Below are 26785 nucleotides of genomic sequence, written 5' to 3'. Positions count from 1 at the left end.
TAAAATTGAAAATTACTTTGACTAAAAAAATGAAGTGCACCGTTAGTGTGAAAAATATACAGGGTGTTCGGCTACCCCTGGGAAAAATTTTAATGGGGTATTCTAGAAGCCATAATACGACGAAAATCAAGAATACCAATTTGTTGATGGTGGCTTCGTTAAAAAGTTATTAGCGTTTAAAGTTCCACCCGTATTGAATTTTTTTCTCTAAAATGCACAGGATTTCGGTGGTATGTCTATTCACCAAAAATGATAGTAATTGACCCCCGCAACCGAAAATAATTTTTCCAGAACGATTTGAAATTTTTTTTTTTCGTCGTAAAATTTCACACCCTCTCGAATTTTTTTCTGGAAAGTGCGTAAGAATTCGGGACTATGTGTAATGACCAAAAATGATTATAATTGACCCCCGCATCTAAAAATAATTTTTCCAAAACGATTTGAAATTTTTTTTTTCCGTCGTAAAATTTCACACCTTCTCGAATTTTTTTCTCGAAAATGGATAGGATTTCGAAGGTATGTGTATTCACCGAAAATGATTGTAATCGACCCCCGCAACCGAAAATAATTTTTCCAGAAAGATTTGAAATTTTTTAATTTAATTGTTAATAACTTTTTAACGAAGCCTCGATCAAGAAATTGATATTCTTGATTTTCGTCTTATTTTGGCCTCTAGAATCTCACATTAAAATTTTTTCCTGGGGTGGCCAAACACACTGTATAAGTATAATCCGTACGTACTATACGTGCTAATTAATCGTATGAGCGTACTAACTAATGAGTACAACGACGCAATCGATCTCTCCTATAACTGAACGGATGGATTCAAACAATCTTTGCACTGCAGACTATTAATACTTCATTTTTGTACTTTTGTATTGCGTAACTTGTATTGAAAAATTATTATTACCATCAACGAACAGTCCCGTTATTGACTGTAATAATAGTAAATGGTAATGGACTAACGAGGAAGTAATAAAATAGTAAAACTTGCAGGAAATAACGCTGGAAACGAGAGTGACGGAGGTGTCAAGTTATCAGGAAACAACGCAGATAACGAGTTGGGGAAACGAATGCGTGGCCAATTGAACAAATTTCATTTTCACTTGTCTTTTTTTAAAATTTCGATACTATCATTCAATGTATGTACTTATACAAAAATAAACGAATGAAAGAATTGAGCGTAAACATTTTACGTTAGAAATTATCGCTTGCAAAATCAGGAAAGAAGCCATTATTAAAACTTGGTACCAAATACGCTGTATACCAAATTTCATGTGAAAATTGCAATTTATATGAATCTTTATATCCACCTGAAAGAACAAATTCATTAACACGATAAGATGGTTAAAAATACCATAAAACAAAGATAAATAAAATCAACGCTATTATTAGTTATTAAAACGCTGTGACAATTCTATTGGTGACCAATATTGTGAATAATTTGCTTGTTTTGAGATGCTTTGTGGGGAGGTATGAAATTCGAGAAACACCAAATCTTAAACGCGACGAATATAAAAGGCACCAATCGCATTCCACGAAGAGGGTCGCTAAAACAAGTGTCAGATTTGCACGTTCAACAGGATTAATATTTCATTTAGCTCGCGAGTTGTTTACCTGCAACGATATACACAGAATTACAGTGGTTTCCATGAAACGGAAAACGAATCGCTCGCGCCTATCGCGAAACCAGAATTTACAGGTCACGTGACACAACACTGTATTCTTCGTCACGGCGATTCAAACGACAATAATTAGCCACGCTTTCAGCTCTGTGGTCAAACCGTGTTAACGATAAATCCACACAATTTATCTCCGCGAATTAGACGGCAGAGGAAGTCGACTATAAACCGTCAAAAAATTATTATTATCCAACTAAAACATCATTCCAAGTATTACCTTGTTATAAAACGTTTCGACCAATTTCTTTTTTGGCCCAGCGCGTCTAAAATATAATAAACAAATTAAATTAATTTTCAATTCTAAATTGATCTTTTAGAAAATCTACCTCCTCGAGATAACTTTCGACTTTTTAAATCGATTCTGGCATTAATCGGTTCGTTTGGTCGAGAATCGATATTCGTTCAACCTTTCCGTAAGGCGCGGACATATCTCGTGTTTCTAAAATTTCACAGGGATCGCGAATTTTATTGAGAATACGTTTCCCAAAGAGGGTTCGAAAATTGAGATCGATAGACGATTAAAAAAGCTACATTTTAAATTAAGCTACCCTCTACGGTCCAATAAATACTTATCTAATAACACATTATCAGCGATAACCAAAGGATCAATAAATTTATTGAATTTATCTTTTGGAAATTTCTGAAGAACTATGTATTGGAAAGTACATGAGATTATCTATTCCTCATTAAGCATAGTTGCTAGCTTAATGCTCATTTAAAAAATCGGACAATATTGTATACAAGATTTACCATTTCTCAATTTATTATTACCGAATGAATTACCGAATTTTTATTAAACTAACCCTTTATTAAAAATTGTTTAATTAGTAACTACTAAAACGACTTTGTAGGATTGGATTATTTTAACGAACTCATTGTAATCATTTTGATTCAAAGTCGATTTTTTCACCGGCATTGAACGTCTATAGAGTAGCATCGCTTTTGAACGTGAAGAAAAAAACAAATATTCGAGACATAAGCGTTGCACGTTGCCTGGTTTCTTTCTTCTCGAGTCACTTCCTGCGCCGCAGTGACTCGCGTGAATCACCGGCCAAGCCAGGAAGACGAAAAGGGGAAAGTGTTTGAGGCTGTGCAACCACAGCTGGATAAAATTTGAAATGGAAATATTCGCTATTTTTAAATGGTGAATACAAATAAAACAGTATTTCGAATGGGAACTAAACATGTAAAATAAACGCAATGATCAGAGAATAGAATACTTTGTGTTTGAACTCTCAAAGCACAGAATATTGTATTCTGTTTACAACCTTGACGTTTAAAATATTTTATAGCAGCAAACGCGGCTAAAGTAGAGCATGGACCATATGTAGATATCAGACATCAAGGTAAATGGAAAAAAATAGTGCATTCATATTTTAAACATGAAAACAGAAATTCAGAGGATAGACTGATAATTCCAGGTAAAGTAACAATTTTCTTTTATATTTTCTTATAGATTCAAATCTTAAAAGCATAATCCTGGAAAGATTATTGTAAAATTCAAACAATTAATTATAAGATAAAATCATTTATCTAAAAAGTGCACCATTGGTGCAAGATGTTGAATATTTTAATTTTCAACTAATTTAAGGCTGAAAAACTAAATATTATTTATCAATGTAGTACCATTTTCCCAGTCTTTAAAATTTTCTCTTCGTGGTGGTACATTTAATAAATTAATTAATCTATTTAATCCGAATAGCAAGTATGAGAAACAAAGAAGTTTTATTTTGGGTGGAAGAGTATTCTAAACATTTGAAATCTTTTACAGCAATGAAAAGCAAGTGGAAAATATAGAATTTCTTGATAATTGGAGATATTCAATTCTACAATTCCTTAGGAACATGAATGCTAAAATTTACTGTTTCGAAATACAGTAATCTGAATCTTCTGCATAAGCTCTTAACAACCCAATACAAAATGTAATACTAAATTAACATAACTCTAGACCATCAAGTCTAATCATCGCAGTTGTAAAATATTTCAAGAGTGACAGTAGAAACTGTTATATTCATGGCAAGGGAAATAAAACACTATTATCGGATAATTGTGTTTCTAAAACTTCTTCTTCTCACCATGAACCTTTTCAATAAAGGAAACTTTTTAATAGACTTCCAATAGTAGAATTAAACTCTTGTTCTGGAATTATCATTTCAAACCGATTTTTATAAAATGTATTTATGTTTTAACGATTTACACGTTCATGTTTTTTAAAAAGAAAAAGAAACATGAACAAAAAATGGTAGATCTTCGCATAATTCATTTGCAACTACGAAATGAATTTCGTTTTTCGATGGTTATTAACGAAAATCTTTGATACTTGACGAATGTTATAAATATAAAATATTTATAAAATTATAAAAACGATTATACATACGTAAATTTGATCACACGAACGACACTGTTTCTCAAAAATTAAGTGCGTACGCTCGTACAGAAAACTTGAAAAGTCAAGGACGCCAGGAGCACGTGCTTTTTTTCACCGATGATCTCCAGTTAATATCTTCCTCCTATGAATTAACATTGCTTTATAAAAAACTGTGTTCTTTGATTGAGCGTACATAAGTATATACGCAAAAACATTGAAAACGCTGTCGTCAATAGTGACTAGAAAAAATTCATACGGATGCGGCAATTTTTTAGCGTTTTAGGTTAGAAAGAGTCGACGAGAATCAAATATTAGAAAGAAATATTTTTACAATTTGCTTAAATTAGAATCATTCGCTCGGTCCTAAATCTAGAATCCAGTTCGGTAAAACTGTTTAAAATATTTCAAGGCTGACGATAAAACTTACATCCACAGCGATACGAATACAACTTGAATCACTGGCAGACGAAATTTATAAGTAAAAATAATCTATTCGTTACACGAAAGCCATTAATTAGCCAGGTGTGCCCGAAGCTTCTGGTTTTCGTGCGAACGAAACGACTAGTTTATCTAAACTACATGATAAGCCGATCCGACAAGATAGAGGAACCTAACCTGCACGAAAAGTTGGTCCCTTTTTGTGGCATCGAGAGGCACCATTTGATACAAGAAACCGGCGTGCGTGTCGAGCGAAAACGACGGATCGACAGGCACGGCGGTTGTGAGCGAAAATACGGGAGAAAATGGACGTGAGACGGGATCGTCTAATCCAGAAAATACACGGTGGATCGGGCACCGCCTGAGAAAAACGCGCGGGCGGCCACCGTGCATGATTTCCGGCGGCGTTTGCCTGGCGTGCCACGCCACAAAGACCTCACGGGGGGGGTTGGACGGTGTTCTTTTTTTAGAAGCCACATATCCCTATAGAGACATCGGTTTTCCCCTTACCTTGGCGCCTTCAAAATATTCGTTGAATCCGTTCAGCGTACTCGACTATCCGTACCCTCGAATCTAACGGCTCTCTGTCGCACTCTTTCCGTTTCTCCCTTTCTTTCTCGCGTACTCCTTCGTTCACTATCTGTCTCTCTCTCTGTCTTTCTCTTTCTCTCTCTCTCTTTCTGTCTTTCTCCGTCCTTGTCCACGGCCCACTATATCCCAATCTACAGAGATTCTCCGGCGATTACTCGCTTCCTACTCCTGTGCTCGGTTCGTCGTCCCGTCAGCGTAGCGAACACATCGAAAGCCAAGGGGAGTATCCAGCAGACTTGGTGCCGGTGCACGATGGCACGAAACAGAGCGAAAGAAAGAAATGAACGTGTCACTGGCCCGAGAAATTCCGCGCTGGTCAAGAGTCTCGCGCGGCGCGGGTGCACCAAAGCTCTGTGGGGCACGGTCCTCCTTTCGGTCGCCTCGAACAGCCCGATACTCACTGGCCTCAAGGCGGCTGTTCACACACCACTCGGTACAACCTCTGTCCGGACAACGATCTTCTACACCGCGAATACGGTTCGCGTGTACGTTATCCCTCGATTTCGCAGCACTCTTCCCGAAAAACCAGCACGACACCAGCCCACGATTCTACCGTTATCTAGGGCGATGCCTCTCTGCTGCTCGCCGCTTTGCCCTCTGTCCGTGACTATGGCGATCGCGAGCTGCGCAGATGGCGTGCTCGATGCGACAAACGCGACGCGCGCTTGCTCTATCTACCGAGAAGTCCCGTCATTAATCTGTATGACTCGAAGTATCTGATTGGTGCGTACCGAATTTGTACTTTGCCCTAGTTTACACTGGGGATTCTCAACGGAGGCGATAAACTGATGGAATAAATATTTTTAAAAATCCGCGTGCTCGAATGGCATCATGTATCTTTGGATCAGCCCTGACCATACTTTCTTTACCTCCTATAATTTACTAAGATCGATGGTGAGCAGGGCCTACTCTTAAATAGGCCACCAGACTGATAAATCTAATGTTGGCATCAGTGATGCCACTTAATAAACTATTTCCCGATAAACTTGGACGTTCCATCGTATATGGCAGTACAATCCTTTGTATTGCAGTTCATTCTTTTTTATTACGTCATCCGAAATCTGACCTGGTTGATTGTAAAGTTCATAATATAAATAATTCTCGACTCTTCAAAGTTTTTCCCCCAAAGAGGAGCAGTTTGTTCATGTCACTAGACAGCAGACTAGTGACTGTTTAGTAACAATATCATACGAGTGCTGCACTTAGGTAGGAATTAGTAACATAGTTTAGTAACCAATTTAGTAACAATATCATCAGAGTGCAGCACTGAGGTAGAAATTAGTAACATAGTTTAGTAACTAGACAACAGACTAGTGACACTGTTTAGTGACAATATCACACGAGTGCAGCACTGAGGTAGGAATTCTTAAAATCTTGCGTCATTGGATCTGAGTTTCATAGTGAATAAAATGTCGCTAACGAGGTTAGTATTTGTGATAATTACTTACAATCTATTTTCTAATTTTGCGTACAATTGTGCGTTACAAAATTTTCACGTTCTTCAATATTATTGATTAATATACCAATTTTTGTGTGACGTGTTTCAAAGCTCCCAAGAATGTCAAATATACAGTTGTTAAACAAAACAATACGTTTAACCGTGCTATAGTTCCAATTACTGTCTAACAAATTTTGTTGCAAACGCTGTTTATGGTATTACCAATTTCTATTATATGTATTTTTAACAATCTGTAATCTGTTATGTTTTTTTTCATAGCTTGTTACCCGCACCAACACAGGTGGTGTGGGACAGAGAGGATGAAGCACGGGAACAAAAATTACGCCAGAGGCCTGTGTCAGCATTGGTCAAAGCATTTGTTACTGCTCCTCCATATGGACAGCGTAAGGGATGGGTCCCTCGTTGTTCAGAAGTAAGCAACATACCGGTTGTCATTGTATCGTGTATTAAGCATATAACAAATCCATTATACTCTAAAAACTGACCCCAATGTTGCCTTCTTTGAGTCGCGAGAAAACCAAATTACATATATCACTGGGATATGAAATCGCGGGAAAATATTTCAAATTTAACAAAATTGGATTATTTATTCTTATACCCAACGCGATTATAGTAAATAATTATTAAACTTTTTTACTACGACAATCGTTAAAGATTCGTGTAACGTTTTAGGATTTCGGAGATGGCGGAGCGTTCCCCGAAATTCACGTGGCCCAGTATCCGCTTGCCATGGGAATGAAGGGAAAAGAAACCACGAGTAATGCTCTAGCGGTGCAACTCGATGCTCATGGAAAAGTAAAGTACGATATGATCGCTAGGCAAGGGCATTCTAAAGATAAGGTAATTATAACGATTTTTTATGTATACGAACATTCGTCTCTGACTTCGTGTATTTATCGTGCATTCTGTTGCAGATTGTCTACAGCAAACTGAGCGATTTATTACCTTCAGAAATAACGAACGAGGAGGATCCTACTTTGCAACGCCCGGCCACGGATGAGATCGATGAACTCACAGAAAAGACTAAAAAGGCGTTGGAGAAAATAACGAGATCGAAAATTGCGGCAGCTATGCCTGTGAGATGCGCGGAGAAACAAGCGCCGGCTCAATATATTCGTTACACACCATCGCAACAAGGACAATCGTTTAACTCTGGCGCCAAGCAGAGGGTTATTAGAATGGTAGAGGCTCAAATCGATCCTCTGGAACCACCGAAATTCAAGTGAGTCTCGTAACGATACAAGTTCGAATAATTTATTGTAAAAGTTTAATAATAATAATAACGTTTGTTACGTTGAATAATATAGTGTATTCCGATTATAGAATAAATAAGAAAATACCAAGGGGTCCTCCATCGCCTCCGGCGCCTGTTATGCACTCGCCTACGAGAAAAGTTACGGTGAAGGAGCAAAAGGAATGGAAAATACCACCCTGTATCAGTAATTGGAAGAACGCTAAGGTGAATTGATTCGATTCCTTTATCTACGAGCGACGAGCACATTTTGCAAAGCGATAATTTTGTTTAGGGTTACACGATCCCGCTGGACAAACGTCTGGCTGCGGATGGTCGCGGTTTGCAACAAGTTCACATCAACGAGAACTTCGCCAAGCTGGCCGAGGCTCTTTACATCGCGGACAGAAAGGCTCGCGAGGCGGTCGAAATGCGAGCGCAGCTCGAGAAGAAATTGGCCCAGAAAGAGAAAGAAAAGAAGGAGGATCATTTGAGACAACTCGCGCAGAAGGCTAGGGAGGAGCGTGCTGGTTTGAAGTCTTCCGCGGCATTGGGTTTGTATAAACAAGATATTACATTTTATACCATTGTTTTGAGAAAAACGCGTTTAACCCTTCGAGACGGATCGAAGATAGTAGAAATGTGTTCCGATATTGCGTAGATAAATCGGAGGATTCCCGAGAACGAGATCAGCTCCGGCAGGAGAGGCACAAGGATCGCGCTCGAGAGCGTAATTTAGCACGAGCCGCGCCCGATAAACGCTCCAGATTGCAACGTGAACGTGAACGCGACATCAGCGAGCAAATCGCGCTTGGTTTGCCAGCGAAAAGCATCCCCAGTGCTGGAGAGGCGCAGTTCGATCAGCGATTGTTCAACACAACCAAAGGAATGGACAGTGGCTACGGGCACGATGATGAGTACAACGTTTACGATAAACCATGGAAAGATTCTAATTCCGTTGGCTCGCACATATACCGTCCTAGCAAGAATATTGACAAGGACACTTACGGCGACGATCTAGAGAAGCTCGTTAAAACAAACAGGTTTGTGTGGATTTTTTGGTTCTATTGTCAAGATCCTTGTCACTTATGAGTGGTAAATTTGCATTCTACGCTGCGTCTGATTTTTTCAAAATTAGTCGAGATATTTTTTCTGTTGTGTTAGATTCGTTCCGGACAAAGAATTCAGCGGGACCGACAGATCTGCTATGCGATCTGGGCCAGTACAGTTTGAGAAGGACGAGGAGGATCCTTTCGGTTTGGATCAGTTCTTGAAACAAGCCAAACGCGCCAGCAGTTCTACCACGACTAACACAAAGCGCAAAGACGAACGCGAACAACGAAGAGACGATCGCGACAAACGGAGGAAACATTAATTTTTCAGGTTGTTTAATCGTTCTTATTATTTTAAAATCGTTATTCCCACCTTTAGAGTTCTTTTTCTAAACGTGCGTGTACTACACCGTTTAAGTTAGTGGAAAGTCGGGCGAAATCGGATTACGTTCGTTACGATACGATGACGCGTAATTAATCGTGCCGCCGTGAGTCAGATTACATTTTGTACAACTCCGAATTAGCAAAATTCAGTACTAAGATAACGGATGAAGTGCAAGGCGTAACTCGTTCCAAGTCGATTTAGCGAATTTATCGATTATATCGATAATTGTCGAATGCATCTAAATATCTCAGAATCCGGAAAGATTATATTCTTTTCTACTTCTTCGTACACTGTGCTACGCGAGTACGAGTTTTATCTTTACAAAAAAAAAAAATTGCAAAATGTATACAAAACATTACTGAATATATTATTACACAAAGATCGACGTTTCTTCTTTCCATTAACCTCACTAATGTCCACCCGTTTCCTATTTTCTACCTTGTTTATCCTACATCGAAACAATTAGCTGAACATTTTTACACGTTTCAGACTCATAGTTCTTTATTAACACAATGTGCATACAGCGTTCGTTAGATTAACAAAGGAGGCGATACTTTCGTACGGGGAGCAATTGTTACTTCTTAATAATAACGTAGTTATTTACTTTCTCATCAAATCATAGAATGCGCCAAGTTCAGCGACACGTACGACACGTGCCGCCATTTTCTTTTACTTTTTGAAGATCGCGTCAAATTGAATCGAATCCGGTTATCATAGACTCGCAATAATTCAGCGTAATTGCGTTTCACAACGTTGTATTGCTTCGACGTCGCACAATCGCTATGCTCGTCTTGTTCTCGTGATTTCCAAACTGTTTTAATAAGCAATTTTTAAATCGTCGCGATAGAAATAACAACGGATCGTGTTCGATCCGCGGGGAGGAGAAATCATACAGACGCGTGACAAAGTTTGGAAAACACTGACACGCGAGTTTTCCTCTTGTTCTCGCGCGTCCTTGTCCATGAACTGTTAAGTTTAACGATGGCGCCATTTCTTCTACGCGTCTGTACTCGCGACGCGCGTTATAAGAGGAATCAGTAGGCGAGGACGAATTCCCGAGAGCGTCTACGTAGAACGGATTTCACATTATCGAGAACTTTCCTGTAAAACACGGCGACTTAGAGGTGGTCTTCCTAATCAGTCTTTTCTTTTTCGTTCGTAAGAAGATTATCACAGAATTTCCGTTAAGTGATTTGTTTGCCGGGAATCCGAACAAGCGATTTATTCGTCACACAAATTGATGCGATCCTAGCCTTTTCGCAGACATTAATTTATCGGTCGAAAATTCACCCTTATTGCGTATCCACACCCTTACGTGCTACATCAAGATTCTTCTTCCGACAGGTTTCGTGTGTCTGTGGAATTGTTTCCCTCGCGATTAGAGCGTATACCGGAGAACCCTCCTGATGAGAAAGACTAGAATTATTAATAACGCTGTAGACTACGGACTGTTGCGGATCGATGGGAGCCTACATGGAGTGTTCGTTCGAAAACTTTGCATCCAGTATTCAACAAATTTTCCCAAAAAATGCGTTGTTATCGAGATATCTGGACGTAAAGTTTTCGAACGAGCACACTGTATGTACATTTACTAGTGATGGGACTGATACGAGAACGTATCGATGATATTCAAGCAATTTTCCTTACTGTTAAAAAGTAATTGCTTGAAGTTGAACCTGATCTTTCTTATGTTTCTGTATCTTTAACACGTTGGCTGCCATGGTCCATGGAAGAACCCTAATATAATGTAAAAATAAAGCAACCGGTACGCCATTGAATTATCCAATATTTCTATTTTTCATATTACAATTTGAACAAATGTTGAGGCCACCTCTAAGCATGGAAAACTGCCGAGACAGTCAACGTGTTAAAATACTTTTTATAATTACCGATCGAATGTTCTTCATATTTTATTAGTTATTCAAAGTTTCGTATCCAGATAAGAATTTTGCCTATCGATCCGGTATCGATCGAGTATCAGCTTTAAAGATATCGGTATCGAAAAGTCGTACCGAATACGTGTTCTATGTAATTGATATCGATACATTCGTGCAGGTATCAAAACGATTCGATAATATACGATATTTCGCTACGTGGTATCGATAGTATCGATATTAGTTCCATCACCAACATCTACAATGAACACTTCGCCAACCACTCGAGTTATCTTATTATTATTCTAAATCCTTCAGCTGCGGGGGACGCACGCACGTGTTCTTGAAAAACTCTCACGTGTATATTTCGAGAACGTCGATATCTATTTTTCGTTTTTTTTATAATAATTAGAACCAGTACGATGCTTGTTAACGAATCGTCGCTCTTTCCTCGCTTCGTTCCGAGCAGAATAGACGACTATTTTGAAAAAAGATCTATAATGTAGCAGTCGAAGAGTAAATATTAATGTCAATAAAATGTAGGAACGCTTGGCTACTCTAGAAAATGTATTATCGTTTACTTCAATAACGTGAATAACTATCGCCTCTTTGAAGTCTCAATAAAACGCAGTCTGCAGCAGCTGAAGGGTTAATAAATGCACCGGCAGAATGTTGAAACCTTCAGCCGCTCTAGCGAAGCTTTTATCTTTTTGTGAATTTAAATCTGCTGCGTGGAAACAAACATAAACTCTTATCCCAGAAGAAAGTATTCTTGTAGCAGCTGAAGGCTCTGTGTGCGATGCTATAGTACAATTTGGAAACTAAAGTCTGAATATGTCTCTCAAGGGCTTTATGAAATGTTACTTTAAACATTTACATCGAATTTATGTTTAATGTTTAACGATACGACGCAGTACAACGGTGCAAAAAACGGAGAGCCTTCTAATTGCAAAAGTTACCAAATTACGAAAATAAATTTAGGAATTTATACAAAAACGATCGATGCTCTTAGCAATACAAATACAAAATAACTCCCAAAGTCCGAAACAAATTACGCAGTTGTGTATCCATTCTCCGTCTATTAGTCGCTTCGAATTGAGATTAACGAACATCCTTTCAATTATTATTACTTGGTATTGCAATCGCTGATATATACACAATATTCAGTTTTCCGTGTGATACTGCGGCCCTCGAAACAGTGGCGTAACAAACAATACTTCCAACTTTCATTCAAACTTTACACGAACTTTTTTCGTAAATATTATATAACATTTGAAAGGAAGAATTAAGTTCCTCTTAAAAGGGGTATTCTGGTCTAGATGTTTGGACAGTGACTAAAGAAATGTGCTTAGATAGATTCTATTAATTAATAGTGAGTGGTGGGGGGAAACCTACTGGATCTAAACGACTAAATTTTAATATTCACAAATGGGTTAAGTCACTGAATTGTTCGCCACTCGATTTGTAATTGTTGGTTGCGCCATTGCCTCGAAAGGTCCCTACTACCTAACCAGCCAGTGAGTTTCTCGTCTCTGGATGATGAATTGTGGCAGTATATAAGGCATACGAGTTGTCTTCCTCTCTTTCAAGAGCCACGAATGCTCCGATCCTTACGACGTTGCTAAGATGATGCTGAAAATTGTCTAGAAACACTACGGGAGACGAGAAACCGACACTAATTTCCGACGAAACTGTTCAAGTACGCCGCTTTGGAGATATTGTTCGAGTTCGAAACGCTTAAGCAGAACTACGACTCGCAGAGGATTATAAATGGTATCGTAACAATGAGGAGAAAACGCGCCTTCCTTTCCTTTCTTTAAACGTTAATCTTTACGTCACCGCTACATTCGTAATTTCATCACTGTGATATTAAAAACTTGTTAGACATCGACATGCACCTAACATTGAGAGGGATTGCTTATCGTTTTCCTTAGGCTACATTTTGTTACAGAATCATCATTATAATCGTACAATTAATCGTTATATATCTATTATGTACAATTAATTAAGTATAACTACGGCGACAATACTTGCAAAACACGACATTATCAGAGCACTATCCATAAATCGTTTTTCTTTCTTATTTTCTTCTCCCATTCTGCGTTCGCGTTTGTCGGGCCAAGATCTCGTTTGAAAACCGGTCCATGGCGGCCGATACGCAGAACGAAACGATTATCTACATATGAACGGGCATTGCGCGAGCGATACCCGCATTGGAAATTATAAATATCATAAGAAAGTAACGGATCGATTCGACTTTTTGGATGAATAAATACTATACACGTGCCAGTAGGGGCTACCCTCACGTTCTATCGTGTCAAATCTCTCTTCCTCCTTCCCCTCTCGCTCCCTTCCCCTTTCTCCATATCCTGACCGTGATTGGATCCTGCCCAATCCGATAAATTTACATCGTGCGACCAGTTGCCTTCAGGTTTTTTTTTTAAACAAAGACCGGGCAACATTCTACGCGAACAAACGTACAACGAATAACAGATAACAAGTTGCTTACCTTTTATCCGTTACTCGACGCTTTTATCCATAAATGTTGTCCCATCTTTGCTTCGTTACCCTTTCTGTATCTTTATTCTTCTGCAGTCTACATGCTTTTCACGTCTTCCATCGACTTTCTAAGCGGTAACTTATCTTCTTCCTTCCTGCTTCGAGGTGTACGTTCCCTCAGAGTTTGAAGGAGAGCGAAAGATTTTGCGCTCGTTCCATCCGACGAGGGGTCTGTACATCTCGATCGTCGATTTCTCTCAAATTCTGCACGTGGTTGGCGCACGGGTAACAGTACCATAAACACACAGGGTGCACTACTTATGGTTGTTCCATAGCATCTTGTGTCAGTAGCATAGCGGAAGTACTGGTTATGCACTATCCAGAACGTGAGTTTGGATCTCCTATAAAACGTAGGTGAGAAAAACAACGTTGGGTTTTTAATTGCTTGGCTCAGTATGAATCGATCATGATTTCCTTGCTTTCGGGTGGTAAATACCCTGTGCGTTCGTTAGATTATTGGATACGTTTGTGTACGATGTGCAAAATTTGAGAAAATTTGACGCGTCGTGCTGCTAGGCGGCCTGTAAACACCTTACGTGGTCATGAAGCGTACTAGAAGTGAACCGAATGTACAGAGAGATTCCTTAGGCACCACCGGAAGGGTATATTATACTTCCGTAGTGCGACTGTAGGGACCGGATTCCTCCGATTGCGATAGCTTTCGTTCCCGTTTGGCGAACAGGCCCCCTAAAAAAGACTGCTGCTGAGCCAGCCCCTTAGCACCGCCAGGGATCGTAGCCCCTGAATGCATAGGATGAACTTGTCCTGGATGTTTAATGCCTTGGCTCATTGAGCTGGCAGATGTACATTGAAAAGAAATCGACATACCACTGTCTAGCGAGCCCACACTTCCACGGCGCTGCGGCTTTTCACCGGCGACTGCGAACAAAGCAACAAATCTTTCTTCGAGACACGACAAAATGTCATAAGGCAAAAGTACACGGCAACGAATTGTGCACGATTAAGGTAATTTTTGTACAAAAGTTGCATGTTTTGAAGGGGCGATAGAGGCGTAGAAATAACCAAAACGACTACTCACATTGTTCGTGTATGTCAAGAAGCGAATTGCTAAGAGCAGAGCGTTTCAACTGCGTGTCCATATCGGTGGTTTCCGATCTGTCAGAGCATGGCCCCGGGCAAGGACATATTTCGACATCCGCCACGCCAGAGTCTCTGTTCTCTGCGCCCCCTCTGGCGCTCCTGCTGCTCTTCTGTCGTTCCAGTTCCGTCTCAATCCGTAAGGTTTCCATCTCGTCCATTTCGCTGATAGATTCCCTGAGGTCCTCCACGAACTTGCATCTGTCGTGCTCGTTCCTGGCGTTGAACGTGACCAACACTTTTCCATCCACGCGCTGGGAGAGCGTAATTCCGTACGGATAATCTAGCGGAAGACAGAAGCCTCGATTAAAGACACTGTTAAAGTTACTGGCGTTCGAGACGTTCAACGAGACGCGACAAAAGCGTAAGATGGAAGACCAAACGCTATCAAACTATAGTAACCCAGACGCGAAACGTACGAGGAACTTCGAACAGCGTGACGACCATTCCGCACAATGGGAAGCTCTGTCTGAAAGTGTAGGTGACGCTGTTCTTCTTCTTGCTCAAGATCTTCGTCACGACGAGGAGATCGTTGAAGAGGAAGACCTCTCGTTGATGCACGCCAGGTCTCTCCTTCTTGTGAATGTCCGGGATTTCGTAAAGCCTGCAGTAGCAGACCAATCTTCTGTGAGGCAAAGCCATGTTGGGCTTCTTTCCGACGATCGTCGCTTGAACTTTCATCACTTGGGACACGTGGTCCGAGCCAGGCTTGAACTCGTTGTCCTTCACTCTCTCGTAGATGCCCACCAGTATGTCTTTGTCGATGTCCCCGCAGTCGTCGATGCCTCTGAGATTCTTCACGAAATCCTCCAGCCTCATTTTGCGTTCTGGCTTCATGTTAGGTGTGTGCAGGTCGGTGTTCAGCATTATGATGGCGAACGCCAGGATGAAGACCGTGTCCGCGGACCGTAGCCTGGACACCACGTCGGGATTGCACTGGCAATAACGTTGGCTGAAGACCTCCATCAGTCGTTCTATCTTCTGGGCCTCGCCGGGCATCCTGAAGTACGCCTGGAACTTCCTCAGGGCGACGTCCACCTGCATACCCGAGAGGTCCAGTTCCTGGGAGAAGCATCTGAAAAATTATATCGTCGCAAAATTAATACAAATGTTGTTGTATCTTTCGTGCTAATTAGTTCTAGGTAAATGGCGTCTCGATGGCCATCGTTGGTCGACGCTCGAACAACAGAGGTGTACTTGGATGTTTTGGGATTCACGAGTCCCCAGATCCCACTTCACCGGGACTAAATGCAACATTAATCGTCGAGTGTCTTGTCCTCTTAACACGTGTTCCACTTTCGGTCTTTTGTGTGGTCCGGTTGCAGTGGCTCGTCTTACGCTTGTGACCCTAATTGTAGGATTCGTGGAAGAACAGAGGCTCGCTAGATCCTACTTTAGAATTCGAACCCGAGGCTGTTTCGTAAAAGACCCCCCACTGCGTGTTGCAGTTCTAGGAGCATGGGTCTCAGGGTTAAGAGGACGAAGGACAGAAGCGTTTGCTTAGGCTCTGATCTAACAAAGGCTCTGACAAGCATTCTGACGCGTTCGCGAACTGCTGCATATTAATTTTTATTTCGCTCTTTCATGTTTTCTATCCTACATTCGCGGTGACCCGTTTAAATCGACCCACTCGAATATGAAACTGTTGATGATAGCAAAAAATCTTCCACAAGATTTCAAATTTTTACTTTGTAGTAAAGTACCAAGACCTTCTACCAGTCCACCTTGATCCCATTTTTGTTTTAATATTACAAGATAAGTGACAGTAAGTAACAGTATTTTTTACTGATGTATATGAGTCAGACAAAATACGACACAAGACAAGTATGTTCTATCAATTAATACAGTCTACATTTCTTTCTAATTGCAAACCAAGCAGCTGTAAATAGTGTTAAGGCCTTCCACTGTATGAAATACATGCTTGATAGTTCTGTACACGAAACCAATAAACAGTGGAAGGTAACCACATTCTATTGGAACAATTGCGTTGGTAGAAATCTAGCGACAAGTGAAAACGTACTTTCCACAGTAAATAATAGTGAACAACGACACCGCCTGTTTCCGCTACGTCGGTCACCGATCACTGTGATAAACAAATAAATTAACTTTCACCGAATGTACCGTTTACATCTGTTGACTTCGTGACTTTCCCTCCCCGCTGTCTAAAACAGGAAATTACGAATTACTCACTCAAGCACAGCCATGTTGAAGGTGTTCTGCAGGTTCCCAAGGTACTCCCCTATCATCTGCTTGGACAGCCCTTTCCTGCTGATCAAGAGTCTCGCGACACCCTGGGGACTGTTCTCCAGGAATCCTCTTCTGATCAGATAGTTGATCCCCCTTTCAGGCTTCTTATTAAACAGATTTAGGCCGACTCTGTACTGACGTTTTCTGACCGTCTCCGAGACTTTGTAGCTCGTCTGAGGCATGCTCTCTTGATGGTCCATCAGTGGTAGCTGATAACCGGAACTGGCGTGAGAATGACCAAGATCCTTCACGCTGTTCATCATCGTGTTGGAGTCTGTCGCGTGGTTCGCGCATTCTTGGTGTTCGGGTGAGCTTGACTGAACAACAGATCATGCTTGTTAGTTCAATGAATTTTAAAAAGATCTAATCGACAATCTCTGAGTTTTATTCAATTTGTGGAGCATGTTGATATTCAAAGACACTAGACATTAGAAAAATTATTATAACGAAGACAATTAACGTTGCTTGTTGTACCAAAGACCACCATGATCCAGAGATCACAATTAATCTCCAGTATTTTTCAATGCTCTCTCCGGGTGGTTCATCAAAATCAGAGATCGTCGTTAGGGTAAGCAATGAATAAATATTATTCTCAGCGCGAGACACCACTATTTTCCTGGATACAAAGGCGACGAAGATCGAGAGAACTTACGATTCCTTTGTGCTTCCACACGGGTGATCCTCTTTGGGCGTCACCCTCGGAGCTCTCGCAATTAGTGGAATCGCTGCCGGAGCTTTGGACCGAGCTGAGACTTCCGTTCTCGACGCTCTTGCTCAGACCGTTGTGGCGCGGCTCCATGGACCTGGAGGTGATGGAAGACGTTCTCTTTGGCACTTCCGGTGGGACCTTTTTCGCAGAGCCCCTGGATCTGCCGCCGGACCCCAGGTGACTGGCGTTGCTCCAGTTCTGTGGCATCGGCGTCTGAAGATTGTGAGGCGTCGACGGAGACGTGCAGGGCGTCCGTAGCAAGTCTCGCGGAGGTGTTTCTTGTCTGAGGCCGCACAGGGCTTCCTGAACATTTATTGCATACTTTAAACTTATTGAAATACGTACCCATTTCATTTCCCCAAAGGGATCTAAGCGCTGTCCATCGGCAGAGTTACGTCGACTGCAGTTAAAAAAAAGAGGTAAAGAAAGCCCTAACGAGCTCACCTGCGGATTGTAATAATGGATGCTGGATCCGCTCTCTTGCGAGCTGGATTCCCAACACGGACTCGGAGGTAACTGTTGGTGTCTGTTGCAAGGACTGGGGGCCAGAGAAGGCGTATGCCTTCCGCTCTGATGAATATTATGGTTCACGTGCTGATGGCCAGGAACCTGGACCTCGCACCTGCCGCTTTGGCTTCTGGGTATGGGTGACTGGGAATTCTCAACGTGCCTCCTCTCTCTCAGGGACATGCTTCTGATGGGCATAGGTCTGTTCGCCGTTTGCGGCTGCTGGATGTAGATCTGACTGTGGTAGACCATCCTCTCGTGCTCGTTCATGCCAATCGATCGATCCGACTCCTGAAGCTTTCTGCTCAGCCTTTTCTCCGCCTTGGCCATGGCGGTGATCGCCGCGAACTTCTTCAACAGAGTGTATCTCCGAAACGCGCGCTGGATGGTCAACGCCGCTTTCCTCGCCTTCACGCCGCCATATTTTCTTTCTAACACCTCGATCTGCTTGTCCAAGAGGTCCTGGGACAGCTCGTATCTGTTATAGAAGCGAGGACAGTGAGAACAAGCTTGGAATTTAGGCTCAAGTTAAAGAGTAGGCGAGTCTGATAGAAGCATGTGTTTATTACTCCGATGCCACTGGATAACTACAATTACTTAACCCCTTGATATATAAGTGAAACTGCTACATAATTTAAATAAACAAATTAAATACAGAGGTATTAGACACCCTTTTGCACTGCCAAGTTGTTCAAAATCTGTTCTTGTGTTCTTTCTAACTGTTACTGAAGAGAATATAAAATAAAATGGGGTCGAAGCGTTTACTATGAACGCATACTCGAGCACCCGCTTCTGTCGGACTACATTATTGCTTAATGTGGATCCCATATCCTGCAAACCATTATTGACTTCTCGATACGGTTTTAGTTTGCAACCGGACATCCTCGTCTTCTAAGTTTCATATTTGCAGTAGCCGAGAGGCTATTATAAATTTAATAAGAAGTCAATAACGTATAGGGCGAACTGGCAACGAAGACGTGCGGCATATCATGGACTCCCGATTAGCTAAACTAGTTCGACGCGAGTGAATTTAAGTTCGGACGATCCATCGATTAATCTGTAATTCTTACGCAGTCTGCAGCCGGCATCTCTTCGGCACGTCTCCGTTGCGAACGGGTCCCTTTTTAAGGTGATTCTGTTGGTACCCTGTCTGAGGTTGACCGCCATAGCCCTGCACCATCGTGCCATAACTTTGCGGCTGATTGTAACCGGTGTGAGAGTAGACTCGCACATTCGACGAGGAGTTGTAAGGATTGTGGCCGTAATTCTGATTCTGTATGTACGACTGGCCCGTGATGTAGGACGTCGTTAGGGATGTTTGGCTGCCCGACGAGTACACCCCGTGCATGCCACCGGTGTGGACCTGATTCACGTTCGGGGCGTGCTGCGACGGCCTCTCCATTTTTGACGGAAAACTGTAACAACATAGGGAAACACTCGTTGTAGCAAATGGGAACATCGATGGAAAAATCGTTCACAAAAATGCGCGTAATTTACATTTCGAAACATTAAAATCCTTCAACGCGTTCAGAAGTTATGATGAAATTTCAGGGAAACATTTATGGTCAGACGTTATATTTTCAGTAAAGAGTTTTTTTTCTCGAAAGTGGGTAGGATTTCGGGGGTATGTCTATTCACCAGAAATGATTGTAATTAACTCCCCTTAGCTAAAAATAATTTTTTTAACGAACATCCAATTTGAACAGCTGATCCGCGTTGCATTAGCCACAGATTTGATCCTTTCGTGGAACACAACTTTCACGGTAATGATATCGTCACGCGGAAACGCGTCGACTGTAAAAACATCTAACGTTGCCCCTCTGTCGGTCCCACCTTTCCCTCGAGTTTCACGGATTAACTTCTTTTTCGAGAGGAGCGTTTGCTGGGTTTCGGAAAGTAAGTTCACGTCCGACTCGGTGCGACGCGACGATTAACATCTGCCTGATAAAGCGGAGCATTTAACATTTCCTCCGTGAGTTAAAATGTCACGAGCCTGTGGCAACAGATAAGCGCAAAAACGTGTCTTTTTGCGGACGCAATTAACCTATAGACTGGGATAACTTGCCGATCATAAATGCCCGTATATGCAAGGATAAAAATAGACGGAGACACTTTAAAGCTGTTTTGCCTCGCTGCAAACGCGACTGACATCGTTTGCCTTCGTGCAAATCGTACGGAGCGCAGATAAAGACATCGAAAAACTACTGCGATCGTCCCCAAAGCGACCCTACGCGCCAAAACAAAACGAGTCGCGACTCATTTAATCTTGAATATACTACACTTTGACTCCAATTGCTATTTTTAATATAAAACATGCGAGGTTCTTTTTAATAGAAATACGAATTCTTGAAAATAAGCAAAGAAGTAAACATCATTGTCAATTAAATCCCTTTAAAGTGCAAAGAAATTTTTTAAAATTTATCTCTACTTTTCTTGTTGATCAGAAATTAATTAACGTCCAACACACACTCTTAAATATTGTTCATACTCGTCTAAACGTTCTGTATACTTGTCGAGACCGTACAAACGATGAAGTAACTCATCTTTCACAAGTGACAGGCTGAAAAAAAAAACTACTGCGGCGTTACAGCATGCAATTTGCGAGGTAATCTCGTGGACTCATCTTGCTTTTCATTATATTTCAGAGCACTGCCACCGCTTTATTCAATATCCGCTCGGCACGTGATTGCCAAACGTGATTTCCGGAGATTTCACTTATCGCGAGAGATAGGCCTACGATTTCCACCGAAATGCGTTTCCTGACCTGCTGGAGAGAACTGTTCCCGACGTTGGCTGGTTACATTATTAACGAGTTTTTCGTACGAATTTCTCGTCGACAGAATTTTTAAACTTTTTTTATAAAACGACTGGAAAACGTTGGAAGCCTTTAACGCACTGTTTTATACCGTTTGACTCGGTTTTCTGTTGCGTGGGCTCGAAGTCATTGACACGAAAAATCAAAGAATCAACGAACGATCTCCTTCGAGCTTCGTTGGGAGTCATTTGAATACCACCCACGAGGTTTTATAACGAGAGATATTTAAAATGTAGATGTTAGTTTGCAGAGAACGGTAAATTTATTGAAATATTATGACACGGAGTATTACGGAAGTTCCAAGAACAATACAGAATGTACTTAAACCGTTTCGAAATTAAAATTTGCTTTAAGATAGTTTACGAATTTTTGTTTCCTCTGTATGTTTAGAATTATTTTTATTCCCGAATCTCTGAATTCCCCTTGGTTTTCTATGAAAAAACAGATGATCGCGAAGTCTAATATTCTAGGATCTGCTTCAATTCATCGTGGCCTACATTTCGAGCTCGGTTTCATCCAAAAACCGCTCGTTCCATTCGTATCCACCCTCTTATAAAGCAGAATTTGCTAGATAAGCCCCACGACGAGCCATTTCCACGCCAAATCGACTGCTTTTGTATACCAAGGTTACAATTTTGATAATGTCGAAGTATCTTGTAGCTTGCACGAAATTAAGAAGAGATTGAAAAAAGAAAAAATTTATTTCCGATAGTTTCGGTCCGACTATCATATCTGAAACAAAATATGGCGCCATTTTGTACCAAATAAATTACTTATTACTCGAACACAATGCCGCACTGATTAGTAAGAACTACAGCAATCTAAAACTCCTGTGATCCTTAGCACGAATGTTCTCTGTCACAAAAGTTAGGGTTTGTCCAACCAGCTGTCAGCAATTACCATTCGAGAAACCGTTTCGCGCCCCGTGAATCACGCTGCGGGGTGAATCATCGCAGGAAATTCACCCCCGTACGAATGTATGTACACCGTGCGTATATCACGCTACGTACCCCGTGAGAAAATCGGCCACCCAGGCCACCATTTTGTTCCTCTTCGGACGCGTGTCTTCGAGGATCCTCGTCGAACTTCACTTATGTGGTCACGATAAACTATCTCTTCATAGCGAACGGATCGCCACAGTTACAGTTAACCGGGTAACGATATCTCACTACGAACAATGGAATCGAAACTGAGAAAGTTTCGAGGGAGGTCAAGATTCGAGGTTATTGCAGCTGCGTTGGAATTATTTCAGTTAGGAAGGGGCTCGAAAGTGAAGTTACGTAGTCAGAGAGAGGGTCAAGATCGATCGAATCAAGGAAAGGTAGTTTCAGAGGTTGGAAAGCAAGATTAGTGCACGAAGAATTGTTCAATAAAGGAAATACTAGTTTCAAGGGTAAAAAAGTGAGGCTATGTGGACGAAGGATGAAGATTGCATTATGGTGGTTCAGAAGCGATGTTATGTAGTTAGGGAATGAAGACTGATTTAATTAAAGACAAACTAGGAGATTGCTTGGATCCGGTATGAACAAGAAGCTAGGCTATGAGGTTGGATCAAGATCGATTTAATCAAGGAACTATTACTTTCAGGGAGAAGTATCAGGCGTCAATAAGCGAGAGAATATAGTTAGGGGACAAAGACAGATTTAATTAAGGAAATTAAATCCTAGATTCGGGATCCAAGAACGGAAATTATTTAGTTGTAGGAGGAAGATTCATGGAAACAAGGCGGGGCAAGCGTCAGTCGAGGTCGTGTAGTCGAAGTATCAAGATTGATCGGGCCAAGGAGGGACAAGTTTCGAGGGTCGAAGGTTCTGTGGTTGAAGGATCGAGATTGATTGGGCCGGGGGGAGTTTTGGCGGTCGCAAACCGAGGCTTACGTAGTTTACTGGATCGAGATCGACTGGATATCACGGAGACACGATTTTCGGGCGTCGATGCGAGCCGGAGAACGGATCGCGACACTCTGACGATCGCAGGACGGCCCGATCGAGGAGGAGGATCGCGAGCAGCTGGCGGCCAGAGGCATTCTTCGTCCTCGACACGAGGATCGGAAATCAGTGAACGGTGCAGAGGGACGAGGGGTGAGAGCACGTGCACACCGGCCTCGACAGTGGTGAGCAACCTTCTGGAAGAGGATCGATTTTATCCCCCCTCCAATCGTCGATAATCGCGCGAAGGTTACGTTACCGAGTTTTCAGGAATTTTTCGTCCGACCAGGTGGATGGACTCTCGGTGACGTCGAGCGTTAATCAAAGAATCGTAAGAGAATACGATTAACGGATTAACCTACATTTTTATCGTTCGTTCTGCTTCCCTAAGTAGCAAGACCTTTCTCGATATAAATTGTTTAATGCGGCGAATAAACCTTCCGATGGAGGATCGATGGGGACTCCCTTTTATCGTATCGTCGCCGGAAGGTCACGCCTTTTAAAGGGGAACTTTTATTTGCTAATATCGTTAACCAAGCTTTTTTGGATTCTAATTGTAGTATCACTTATCGTGGACTATGTTTGATTCAAATTATTTTAATTGTTTTTGCAGTCGATTTGAGGTCTGAGGTTTGATGCAATTGTTATTATATGCTCGAAAATATAGTTTCGAACGAACGAGTTTCCTCCAATTAGAACATACTCGTGCCAGGATTGTTACGAGCCCTGGTAAATAGACACGGTGTCAAGAAAATAATTAATCTCGACCCTGAAATGGGTTAAGAGACACTCGACGAACGACACGTGTGTCCGTGTGTGCTTGAGCGAGCGTGGGCAGGTCGTTGGTGTGCAAGGAACATTATTCGACGAAAGGGGAGGATTTCTTTCCGCGCATCCCTCGAAAATGTGTATCGCCTTTCACGTACGTGTCAGCAGGTATGCGGAGGCTACCGATCACGACGATGACGAGGACGGCCGTGACACTCAACCTTCCACAACTTATGCAATGCGCGACAATTAAGCGCCTTGTGCAACATCCAAGATGCGTCGGATAAGCAAACGTGTTTACAGTTCGCGACGTCCCGTGCGATCGGAAGGCCTGAAATCTTTGCACCGATCAGATTTCGCTCGGGACGAGTCACGCAACGGGAACGGATCGTAAACGAGGGAAAAGAGATTCAAACTTCCCGCCACATTCAACGGTCATTTAACTGCGCTCTTCCGGACATTGTTGCGTTTATTAATATTTACCGTTACGATACAGAACGTATCTAAATTATCACGAGTGTACTTGTTCATGTGGTTCAACCATAGTTTGTTATTTATTTTCTCGATCACCCTTTTCATAAATAAAAGTGGCGCGACAAAACGAAACTCCGCCATTTTCCCAAAGGATGCGAGCCACGGTTTCCCTAATTTCTTGAACCGTAGAAATTCACTTTCCTATCGCCTTAAGCGAACGGTTCGCATCCGTTTTCTTTTCGAAACGGAGTTTACTTTCCCATGAGCAACTCTGTATCACTTTCGCACGATTCATTCGGTCCGCGGAATTGTGCACCGCGAAGCAGCCTTTACGATTGTCTTAAATGAAACGTAATTGCGAGGGAAGTTGTTTCCGGGCAAATGGGATTGTATTTAAAGCGGCGAGCATCGACGATCGCCTGGCGCGTATCTTGAGAAAGCGGGAAATTCGAACCGTGATTCCCTTTTCCGCGATGTATTTCGACGAGAAACTCTTGTCCACTCTAATAGCTATTGATCTAGAATATTATTTAAATAATTAAACAAAACACTTGAGAAACTGGGTCGTTTGTAACCTCAAACGATATTAACGTTTCATAAAATAAATGGAACACTCTATTTCCTATTTTCCCACCGTTTTAGAGAGACTTTGTGATTAGTTTGAATTAAAAATCATTTATGGATCTACGTAACTCATAGGCGATCGATAGCTGTAAGTAACCTGCATACCAGCCTCTATAAATACGTAAAAGAATTTGCATCCTTTATGGGACGACCTAATATACAATTGTTGGCGAATTAACGAGGGACTTGACCGCGTTTCCGTAGCGTATTCACCGGCGCATACTTACGGAAAGGACGAGTAAACGTTCATCGTAAACGCTTCCCAAAGGTATTCTTAACGAAGTGGCTTCATTGAGGAAGAGAGGGTACCGGGTTTCTCGTTCCACGTAAAACAGGAAATTATTTTTCTCGGCTTTTCATAAAAGGAAATACTTGATTTTGCCACTCGGGACACCGCCATCTTTCTGTTATCTCGTGTGGGAAAATCGTATTCCCTGTTTTTCCACGTGGACGTATTCTTGGAAAATTATTTATTCCAATAGATAGAAAATTGAATTCTCCTACGTATACTCCCTAAATTTTCTTAAGTGGAAAATGGCACTTCTCATTTCCTAGTAGGTGGAAAACTATGTTCTCTTACGTAACCCCCCTGAATTTTCTTAGATGGGAAATGACAGTTCCCATTTTCCAGTAGATGGAAAACTATATTCTCCTACGTAATCTCCGCGAATTTTTTTAGGCAGGAAAATGGCAATCCCCATTTTCCAGCAGGTGGAAAACTCCCCCCCCAATATTCTTAAATAGGAAATGGATTTTCCATTTTCCAGTAGGTGGAAAATTTCCAACATCCTCGAGGACGTGATCAATGTTTTTCAATATTGCAAAATCAAATCCCGCGGCGTATTGTTAAAAGGATAAGCAAACGGGCAACGTAAACGCTTCCCAAAGGTATTCCGGACAAAGTGCTTCATTGAGGAAGAAAGGACGAGAGAGTATGCGTTTGACTGGCGATGCTACTCCGGGGTAAAAAAAAAGAAAGAAAAAAACACGACGCCAGGTGCATGTTTCGAGGCACTTTACAGCATACGCGGGCAACAGCACGCGTGCACCACGGCACGAGTCCCTCGAACACCCGACAGGCAGATGTTTCGCCTCTTGGGAGGCTTTAATGCCGCCCCACCCCAACCTCCAATGTATTTCTCTTCCTACGAGCCAGCGGCCGCCCTCGAACGCGAACCTCTCGGAAAAGAAACATTCTATGCGTTTCGTTTCGGTTTCTCTCGTTCGGTTGCATCTTTTTATAGCAATACTTTCCCCTTGTCATTACAAACGTAAGATTCCGAATCTGTGGGTTTGTTCCAATGCTTCGATCTAATATAAAACGCATGCCCCGGTGAGGCCCTGATTTGTCGAAGAAAATGCAAATGTTAAGTAGAATGGAGTCAGCCAGTAGTCAGCCAGTACCCAAAGTCTTGGAATAATTATCGCGAATACTTTGAGGATTGGAACACGACGGTGGTGAGAATTGTACCTATCCGCCGCCGTCGCGAAAAACAAACGCCTTTTCACCGAGTTCGCGCCCTCGATAAATCCTCAGCGGAGACTCCCATTGTCTTACGCCGACAAGCGTCGTTTGACTCCGACGCGTCCATAAGGAAGGGAGGAACAATGAAGACGGCGAAGGGTTGAAAGAGATAGTCTAGCAGGGGCCACTCGTTCGTTTATACGAAGACAAAACCCTCAGACGCGTAGGCTTCAGGTGGAGTGCATCAGCTGCCACTTGGACACGCGCCATAGAAGCCTTCGCTGTGTCGCCTCCTTCTTTTTCCCCTTTCTCCGCGGCGCTTCCTTCCTTCCTTCCTTTCTTTTGCCTTTCTTGCAGACATACATGTCCGCGAAGCTCTCTCGCACGGAATAGACGCGACGGGGATGGGTACTGCTACACTATGCCGTTAGGAGAAATTGTTGTTTACTGCCGGTGACTGCTGATGCTTGGGAGCACTTGCAGGGTTCAGAGACTCTGCAACCTCCTCAAG

At 42.0% G+C, this 26785-nt stretch overlaps 3 protein-coding genes across 12 annotated transcripts in view; 1 reads left to right on the top strand and 2 right to left on the bottom strand.

The window, feature by feature from the left end:
* LOC122396542 (ras-related protein Rap1) overlaps nt 1-5675 on the bottom strand; it is a 36982-nt gene extending 31307 nt beyond the window's left edge. For 2 of the 4 annotated variants that reach the window (XM_043395061.1, XM_043395060.1), the window contains exons 1-2: nt 4999-5675; nt 4060-4192 (exon numbers count right to left, since the gene is read on the bottom strand). The gene's annotated coding sequence lies outside the window, so the exon portion shown is untranslated. The remainder of the gene's footprint in view (nt 1-4059; nt 4193-4998) is intronic. The other 2 variants (XM_043395063.1, XM_043395062.1) reach the window with 1 other exon arrangement.
* Nucleotides 5676-6437: 762 nt separating this feature from the next.
* Nucleotides 6438-9585, top strand: LOC122396383 (puff-specific protein Bx42). Of its 2 annotated transcripts, XR_006259034.1 has the most exons (9): nt 6438-6502; nt 6797-6950; nt 7211-7378; nt 7453-7760; nt 7862-7997; nt 8065-8323; nt 8431-8812; nt 8934-9238; nt 9274-9585. XR_006259034.1 is itself a non-coding variant. In XM_043394720.1 (8 exons), exons 1-8 carry the CDS (start codon nt 6489-6491, stop codon nt 9142-9144), a joined length of 1632 nt encoding a protein of 543 aa, XP_043250655.1. In that variant the 5' UTR covers nt 6438-6488; the 3' UTR covers nt 9145-9585. The 2 variants fall into 2 exon arrangements, 1 of the variants encoding a protein (XP_043250655.1); XM_043394720.1 differs by having other exon boundaries at nt 8934-9585.
* Nucleotides 9586-10426: 841 nt separating this feature from the next.
* The window catches only part of LOC122396381 (IQ motif and SEC7 domain-containing protein 2), an 81006-nt gene continuing 64647 nt past the window's right edge, over nt 10427-26785 (bottom strand). For 5 of the 6 annotated variants that reach the window (XM_043394712.1, XM_043394714.1, XM_043394718.1 and 2 more), the window contains 7 exons: nt 19271-19615; nt 18138-18678; nt 17637-17996; nt 16928-17301; nt 15157-15812; nt 14679-15020; nt 10427-14518 (listed from right to left, as the gene is read on the bottom strand). In XM_043394712.1, coding sequence (XP_043250647.1) covers nt 14247-14518; nt 14679-15020; nt 15157-15812; nt 16928-17301; nt 17637-17996; nt 18138-18678; nt 19271-19615 — 2890 coding nt within the window. In that variant the 3' untranslated portion in view covers nt 10427-14246. The remainder of the gene's footprint in view (nt 14519-14678; nt 15021-15156; nt 15813-16927; nt 17302-17636; nt 17997-18137; nt 18679-19270; nt 19616-26785) is intronic. The other variant, XM_043394717.1, reaches the window with a different exon arrangement.

The sequence above is a fragment of the Colletes gigas genome, unplaced genomic scaffold (assembly GCF_013123115.1).
Source record: "Colletes gigas isolate AHSC1104 unplaced genomic scaffold, ASM1312311v1 Colletes_gigas_Sc00007, whole genome shotgun sequence".
In the NCBI taxonomy this organism is placed as follows: domain Eukaryota; kingdom Metazoa; phylum Arthropoda; class Insecta; order Hymenoptera; family Colletidae; genus Colletes; species Colletes gigas.
This window is presented reverse-complemented; position numbering and strand designations above follow the sequence as displayed.